Genomic DNA, 8,896 nt, shown 5'->3' with positions numbered 1-8,896 from the left:
TCATTTAAGATAAACGTGAGTTGCGCTAAAAACAAAACTACTGTTGGCACCGTGCCCTCCCTCATCAGGTAAATTTCCAAGGTTTGGCTCCTCCCTCAGTCCCTCCCCATTCCTTTTCCTTGTGATGCTGGGATGTGTCTGTTTTGACACCACGTGCACCATGTTTTAAAGCCTGCTCATTAAACCAAGACACAGATTTGACTACATCATCTCTCAAGACAAGAACAATCTGCCTCTTCAAGATGATGAAGGAGAGTGACAACGAGAACTCTGGTGAGATATTTAATCTTGATCTTTGTTTCTTTGTTTCTCGAAGTTGTTACATTTAGGTTGCTAAATTATATATAAAGTATTAGTGTTGATGTAATGACTAAACAAAATACTAAAACTGAAAATAAGTTAAAAAATTAATTGTAATTCATTTAATGTTTTACATTTTAGTAACAAATCCTAATGGCAAAGGTATATTACTTTGGTATAAAAAAACCTTAAATTTTTGTTTGATTTTTGTTTGTCTGAAAGCCACTATTCTGTCCACTAAGAAAGCGTTAATTGTTCTTAAAAATCTGATTAGGTATGATACAAAACAAAAGTGAGTTGTTGCTGAAGTCTTTTCTTATTAGTTATAACTGCTGTAAAACTGATCAAAAGAAATAGGAGGAATATAGGATTTATGACCTGTGCCGTAAACTGTGAAATAAAGGAGATGAGAGATAAGTAGAAACTATATGTTTTACTGGAAACGTTCAGCTCCTCACTGATGAGTAAAGCACTTTACATGCAAATTAAGATGTTGCTATGTGTGAGTCACAGGATAATTAAGTTATCATTTACTGCAAATTGTTTGATAGTTTTCACTTTGAACATCCATCTCTACGTGAATTGCACACCCGCACCTGTTCCCACAAAGTGAAAGCACAAGCGTCTTGCTTGTTTACAATTTTATTTGCTTTCTGCAACTTTACTGAAACAAATGATTAACTGGCAACACTGGGAATGCGATCATAACGCGACCTCGAAGATGATGATATGGTTGAATATGAATAGGTTGTGTGAAAACAGCCTCTTATCATTTGTGGATCTTACTGGATCCCCCTTGTTTGTCAAGTTACATTTAGGTTGCCAAAATAAAGTATCAATTTTGATGTTATTACTAAACTAAATGCTAATACTGAAAATAAATAAGTAGTAATTCATTTTCAATTTTACATTTTAGTAACACAAATCTTAATGGCATAAATTCATACTTTGGTATGAAAAAAGCTCTTATAGATCGTTTTTTAATGCACATGTACATCGTGAAAACATCTCTATATTAAAAAAAATTTTCAAGAGGTACTGAGAACCAGTATTCTGTCTGCATGACGTTATGGTGAGATACTCTTTATTAAGTATATATTTTGTCAAATATGTCACTTATTCACTACAGCTTAAGCTTATTGGAATTAGTTATCTTTGACACAAACAATATTCATTCATATAGCAGAAAACATAAAGGAGAAAATAATAAGTATTATTAAATTCACTGCTTTTAGTCTAAAATGACTACAGTACAATGTGTTGTTTACTACACTGTATTCAGATAGTGAAAGCAAAACTAACCAGCTTTTTGTTGTTGTGGTTGTCTGTGACACATGCGCAAAGAAATCACTTTGTGCAAACATGACTTGCATGTAAAGATTTTTTAAAAAGATTGTTTTGTTTCTTTTGCAGTTGTTGGGTCAGAGAGGTCACTCCGGTGTGGCCTGTCCTGCCTCGGTCCTCTGACCTTCTACTCTCAGGCTGTGGGAGACAATGTGCGCCTGAGCCAGGGGTTTCGACTCGCAGAGAGGACGGAGAAGACGTTCAGGAACGGCCTGGTGTTCAGCAGCCGCCCAGTGAAGGTCCAGGAGAGGATTCGTCTGAGGGTGGAGAAGGATTTGATGAACTGGCACGGAACTCTGCGTGTGGGCTTCACCAACGTGCCACCTTCAGCCAGATCTCAGCCTCTGCCCGACATGGCCATCCCCAACCTCACTGACATCTCCGGGCACTGGGCTGCTCCCGTGCATGAATCCTACTGCCAAGCAGGTTCAGAGCTTGAGTTCTGGGTTTCCAATGGAGGCTCCTTATACATTACTAGCAACAACATCAGGCAGCACAAACTACTGACAGGAGTGGATCTGAGCAAGCTGCTGTGGGCCATGATAGACATCTACGGACAGACGTGCTCCATTTTCCTTCTGGGTAAGTTTACTGTTAGATAACGATGTGTTTGGGCTGCACAGCCCGTTTTCTTGTTCTTATTTATTTGTTGACCATGCCAAGTAATTGTGTGAATGACTATTGTAAAAAGATGTATCTACACTCTGCTGCAGGCTCAGAGAAAAGGGAGCTGTTTCGCACCAGAAGGTCCTGTCCTGCACCTGAACGCCCCACCTCACTGGATGTTGACATTCCCAGCAGGATGACTCCTGCTGTGTCGAACCTCCACGGAGACAGCGAGCAATGCATCTCCTGTCTTGACATGGAAGTCCCAGCAGGTAAGAAAGAGTCCTTCCAACCAAATACTGATTTTTGACCCTTAACTGATTGAATCAGTGAAATCAGCTGTTTGCATTGATTGAGAACATGGCACATATGCAGGAGATGAGAGATAACTAGAAACTAGCCGTTTTACTGGAAACGTTAAGCTTATGACTGATGAGGAAAGGGCTTCACATGTAAAAAAAGTTACTACACATGTGAGTCACACCTGCATGATACATAAGTTAACATTTAATAAATTCTTTATCAAATTAACAAATGCATTGATTAAATACAGTGTTTACTTTAATCAGTCATCTTTGCATGAATGGTAAACCTTCACCTGTTGCTCAAAGTCAAGCACGTGTCTGCTAGTTTCATTATTACTTGTTCACAATTTTATCTCCTATTTACAACTTTATTGAAGCAAATGATTAACTGGCATCCGTTTATATTAAAGAAGAATCATTAGGCATGTAGTCATAATATGACCTAAAGGATCAAGACATGTTTTATTCTGCTGTTTATGATGCTGACAGCAAGGCCTGCAATAGGTTGCATGAAAACAGCCTCTTATTATTTGTGGATCTTACAAGATCTCCGCTTGATCTGCAATTTACAGCGCTGCTTAAATTATCTGTAAAGTCCTCTGTTAACTACAATTTGTTAAGTTCAATTTAGGATGTCAAAATATATATGAATTATCACTTTTCTTGTTATTACTAAACTTAATACTAATACTGAAAATAAGTAAATAATAATTCATTTAGAATTCTACATTTTAGTAACACAAATCTTAATGACATAAATTTGTACTTTGGTATGAAAAAGCTCTTATAGTTTCTTTTTTAATGCACATGTACATCAAGAACACATTCTAAGTTAATTTCTTTTTCAAGAGCTACTGAAAGAAACTATTCTTTCCTTTAAGAATGTGGTCATTATTCTTAAGAATCTGATTGGTGAGATACAAAACTAAAGTGAGTTGTTCATGCCCAGGTCTTTTGTTATCAGTTATAGAAAGAAGAGTGTCTGCTAGTTTCATTATTACTTTTTTATTTATTTTAACTGCGGTTTATAGCTCCATCATTATCAACTTTATCGCTGTAGAATAACAAGTTATTAGATTAGATGATGTTAAGAAATTTCTCTTTATTATGTGTTTTATCAAATATGTCACTTATTCCTAACAGCTTAAGCTTAGTAGAATTAGTTACCTATGACACAAACAATCTTCATTTATAGCAGTAAACATTAAGGAGAAAAAATATTGTACTACGAGCACATTCACTGCTTTTAGTCTAAAATGACTACAGTACAATGTGTTGTTTACTACACTGTATTCAGATAGTGAAAGCAAAACTAACCAGCTTTTTGTTGTTGTGGTTGTCTGTGACACATGCGCAAAGAAATCACTTTGTGCAAACATGACTTGCATGTAAAGATTTTTTAAAAAGATTGTTTTGTTTCCTTTGCAGTTGTTGGGTCAGAGAGGTCACTCCGGTGTGGCCTGTCCTGCCTCGGTCCTCTGACCTTCCACTCTCAGGCTGTGGGAGACAATGTGCGCCTGAGCCAGGGGTGTCGACTCGCAGAGAGGACGGAGAAGACGTTCATGAACGGCCTGGTGTTCAGCAGCCGCCCAGTGAAGGTCCAGGAGAGGATTCGTCTGAGGGTGGAGAAGGATTTGATGAACTGCCAAGGAACTCTGCGTGTGGGCTTCACCAACGTGCCACCTTCAGCCAGATCTCAGCCTCTGCCCGACATGGCCATCCCCAACCTCACTGACATCTCCGGGCACTGGGCTGCTCCCGTGCATGAATCCTACTGCCAAGCAGGTTCAGAGCTTGAGTTTTGGGTTTCCAATGGAGGCTCCTTATACATTACTAGCAACAACATCAGGCAGCACAAACTACTGACAGGAGTGGATCTGAGCAAGCCGCTGTGGGCCATGATAGACATCTACGGACAGACGTGCTCCATTTTCCTTCTGGGTAAGTTTACTGTTAGATAACGATGTGTTTGGGCTGCACGGCCCGTTTTCTTGTTCTTATTTATTTGTTGACCATGCCAAGTAATTGTGTGAATGACTATTGTAAAAAGATGAAGTGATTTAATGTATCTACACTCTGCTGCAGGCTCAGAGAAAAGGGAGCTGTTTCGCACCAGAAGGTCCTGTCCTGCACCTGAACGCCCCACCTCACTGGATGTTGACATTCCCAGCAGGATGACTCCTGTTGTGTCGAACCTCCATGGAAACAGCGAGCAATGCATCTCCTGTCTTGACATGGAAGTCCCAGCAGGTAAGAAAGAGTCCTTCCAACCAAATACTGATTTTTGACCCTTAACTGATTGAATCAGTGAAATCAGCTGTTTGCGTTGATTGAGAATATGGCACACATTTGCCTATCTCTTATGTCAGTCTTTGTAATTGTGATTCCTCTGTTTTGTTCACAGGTGAAAGCAGGGCAATGTCCTGTGTGGTGTGCATGGCAAAAGAGGCCAGAATCACTCTACCCTGTGGCCACAGGTGTTTGTGTGACCGCTGCGCCCCCAAGGTCTGCCAGCAGTTTGGCACCTGCCCTCTATGTCGACGGAACATCTGAGCACCATCACTGTAGGGGAGGTCTGTCATTTGGGGGCTCTAAGCTCCGAGACACCAGGCAAGGCTCATCAAATACAAGCTACTGAGTGACTGTAACAAAGAAAACACTACGAGCAGCGCCCACCTAATGTGTCCTGGTAGCCCAGTGGTTGGGGAGGTTTGCCATGTGACCACAGTGTGCCTGATTCAAGCCCAGCCAGGAAACTTTGTCGCATAATTGTTATTCAACTCTGTAAAAGGATTTGTGAACAAAGAGTAAAATGCACTTTTATTGTGATTGCCAAACATCAAACATTTTGATGAGGACAATCTATGACTTATTGCACTCACAGCATAAAGAGTAATGTAATTTGCATTTTTTTCAACTGTACAGTATATTTTGCCTTCTTGATGTTATACATCTTAAATCAAACTATTTTATTAATTTTTTATTTCAGAAAATGATATTTTTGCATCTTTTGTAAATATGTAAAATATTTATATGTATGTAAAAACAAACAAAGACAAAATAAAATGTCTTATGTCTAATGATATTCTATTTTCTTAGTTCAATTTGTTTATTTATTGTTAAATGTGTGTGTGGCAGATTTAGAGAGTTATAAGACGGAAATAGAATCTCAAAGGCAAACACAGGCTCTGTCTTTCCAGCAGCAAATGCTTTAAGTCACAAGCAACAGCAGATCAAACAAATAACAGGGGTTGAGCTCAGCCACCCACTGAGGGCCATGATAGATATCTAGCACTGACATGCCCTATTTACAGGGTAAGTTGAGGTTATGAGGTCCAATTGCTGTATGTTGTACCTTCTCTATTTGTCTTGTTCTTTTCCTTTATAGGCCTGATATTTCACATGCATTTACCAAAAGAACATGGCTACACAAAATATGTATTTAGCAATAGCAGTTCTATTAAATCTAAATTACACATCACAATTATAATATCAAGAATTGGGTTTGGCCGATGTGGGTCTCTCTTACTTTCTCCCCTGTAAATGAGCACAGCAGCGGTTGGAGTGAAAGAGAAAGTGCTGCAGCCGCATGACAGAGGCCGGGTCAGAATTAAACAGAGCTGTTTGCTGTTCTCACTTGTTATTTTTCATATATAACCAACCTTTGTGCTGCAAATTGAGTTTTTATTTTACAATATAATGTAACAAGCCTACATACATTATGGACATGTCTCGACCATAAACTGTATAAAAGAAGGTGTACGGCTACAAGAGATTTCCCTACCAATATCCAGGACTTCTGAATTATCCCTAGCAACAATTTTGATCAAAACAATTAAATATAACTCTTGTTCTTTACTACCAGTCCAATTTGCTTTTAGGTTTTGAAAGAGTATGTCCTTCCCCCTCAGATGCCTCACAGTGGTTTGGTCACCTGTCAAACTTTTTCAGCCACTTGGCAACTTCGTTTCTAAAATGTAACTCTGGGAGATGTTTTTCTTGTCCCCACCAACAGTGGCATGAAATATTGACCAAACCCCAGTAACAGTGCATCTTTGGGAATGGACGTTTGTTCAGGATCAGCCAGAAGGCACAATCCATTTGGAGTGGCACCATGGTAAAAGATAAGCCACGTTAGAATGCAGCCTGGGATTGGCCTGGGTTTCACACACTGCATTAATGCCTTGCCATTGGCTCTATGACTCTATGAACAAATTTAGTCATCTAAATGTTGATATTATGTGACTTACTGTTATGCTTTTTGAATTGGGGTGGATACATCAATGCATTTTTGCAGTATTTAACTACAGGAATGCATAGAATAAATGATTCTAATGCCTAGAATCAAACACTTGGTCTACAGGATATACTTTTCCCTAAAAACATGCTTCACATAAGGGTGTAATACAAGTTAAAATACCTACATCTCGTAATTCAGAATTCAGGTGTGGCCTGCAGAGTAAATTATTGTGACATGACGTCTGGGGAAAAGACATGTGATTTTATGGTCATAGTAGGAGAAAAGCTAGAAACTTTCCAAGAGTGATGATGTCATTTAGGATTTCTCATGGCCCATTCCTGTCACATGATTAGGAATGCAAACCAATGAGGACTATTGAAATATGAGCATGTGTCCTGTAGAGGGCGACAAAGCTCTGTACACACTGGTGAGAGAATAGGCAGCAGCAAGTGAGGAAATTTTTAAGAATGAATCTTTGCATGATCTCATCACATACGCATGTTTAGGGTTTCTTTAAATCACAGAGTAAGTCCGGGTAGCGGTGATAGCCAATACTTTTGTGTTTTGGGTATTTTCCACGATGTGTTGAGTCAGGTGGCTTTTTGAACATTTCTCTAAAATGAGGCCAGATTGCATTGCCTTTCCTAAAAGAGATTATTGTACTGTGGGTCCGATAAAATGTCAGTATATACATATCTTTCTACCTCATCTGAGTGTGAGAGGGGGTTTGTCAGCCGTTAATGATACTGATTACAAGGCCCTGCAATATTTGACGTATTTTAACAGCCTCTCATCATTTACGGATGTTAATGGTAAGTTAAAGTAGGCTACTGTTTCTTCACTTATGTAAAAGAAATGTACATAAATGTTTGTTTGCATGACCTTTGTATTTCAGCATAAAACACAATCAAGACCATGACTAATAATGAAAGTGATACTATTCTATATGGGAGCTAATTCCATACAATTCAGGACCTCACATCCGGGTATTCACATTGCTGCTGTAAAAGTCACTGATTAAAACAGAGACCATTTAAGATAAACGTGAGTTGCGCTAAAAACAAAACTACTGTTGGCACCGTGCCCTCCCTCATCAGGTAAATTTCCAAGGTTTGGCTCCTCCCTCAGTCCCTCCCCATTCCTTTTCCTTGTGATGCTGGGATGTGTCTGTTTTGACACCACGTGCACCATGTTTTAAAGCCTGCTCATTAAACCAAGACACAGACTTGACCACATCATCTCTCAAGACAAGAAGACAAGGACAATCTGCCTCTTCAAGATGGAGAAGGAGAGTGACAAGGAGAACTCTGGTGAGATATTTAATCTTGGTCTTCAGTCAACGTGATATGCAATTTACTAAACTGCTTTAACTGTCAGTAAGGTCTTCTATAATCACATTTTGTCAAGTTACATTTAGGTTGCGAAATTATATATAAAGTATCAGTGTTGATGTTACTAAACAAAATACTGCTACTGAAAATAAGTTACTAAAAAATAATAGTAATTCATTTACAGTTTTACATTTTACTAACAAATCCTAATGGCAAAGGTATATTACTTTGGTATATAAAAAAAATTGTTTAGTTATAACTGCTGTAAAACTGATCAAAAGAAATAGGAGGAATATAGGATTTATGACCTGTGCCGTAAACTGTGAAATAAAGGAGATGAGAGATAACTAGAAACTATATGTTTTACTGGAAACGTTCAGCTTGTTATTGATGAGTAAAGGGCTTCACATGCAAATTAAGATGTTGCTATGTGTGAGTCACAGGATAAATAAGTTATCATTTACTGCAAATTGTTTTTTTTTATTATACAGTTTTCACTTTAATCATCCATTTTTGCATGAATTGCACACCCGCACCTGTTCCCACGAAGTGAAAGCACAAGCGTCTTGCTTGTTTACAATTTTTTTTGCTTTCTGCAACTTTACTGAAACAAATGATTAACTGACACTAACTAACACTGGGAATGTGATCATAACGCGACCTCGAGGATGATGATATGTCTTTTTCTGCTGTATGATACTGACAGCAAGGCCCGCAATAGGTTGTGTGAAAACAGCCTCTTATCATTTGTGGATCTTACTGGATCCCCC

At 38.6% G+C, this 8,896-nt stretch overlaps 1 protein-coding gene across 1 annotated transcript; it reads left to right on the top strand.

Moving 5' to 3' along the window:
• Positions 1 to 211: 211 nt before the first annotated feature.
• On the top strand, positions 212 to 5,505 carry LOC119892446 (protein neuralized-like). Its single transcript, XM_038704696.1, has 6 exons — positions 212 to 273; positions 1,714 to 2,226; positions 2,358 to 2,522; positions 3,984 to 4,496; positions 4,641 to 4,805; positions 4,960 to 5,505. The coding sequence occupies exons 1-6, from the start codon at positions 243 to 245 to the stop codon at positions 5,106 to 5,108; spliced, it is 1,536 nt and encodes a 511-aa protein (XP_038560624.1). The 5' UTR covers positions 212 to 242; the 3' UTR covers positions 5,109 to 5,505.
• The last annotated feature ends 3,391 nt before the right edge of the window (positions 5,506 to 8,896 follow it).

Source organism: Micropterus salmoides, unplaced genomic scaffold, assembly GCF_014851395.1.
Source record: "Micropterus salmoides isolate LMB-PRFRI ecotype aquatic unplaced genomic scaffold, ASM1485139v1 Ms_hic_scaffold_7, whole genome shotgun sequence".
NCBI classification, from domain to species: Eukaryota; Metazoa; Chordata; class Actinopteri; order Centrarchiformes; family Centrarchidae; genus Micropterus; species Micropterus salmoides.
Note: the sequence above shows the minus strand (reverse complement) of the source record. Positions and strands in the feature narration are given on the sequence as shown.

Bases quoted from the DNA above. Each gene is read 5' to 3' on its own strand.
- LOC119892446 (XM_038704696.1), top strand. From the start codon at position 243: ATGATGAAGGAGAGTGACAACGAGAACTCTG. The intron at 274-1,713 runs GTGAGATATTTA...TTTCTTTTGCAG, and splicing joins GAGTGACAACGAGAACTCTG to TTGTTGGGTCAGAGAGGTCA. The intron at 2,523-3,983 runs GTAAGAAAGAGT...TTTCCTTTGCAG, and splicing joins TGACATGGAAGTCCCAGCAG to TTGTTGGGTCAGAGAGGTCA.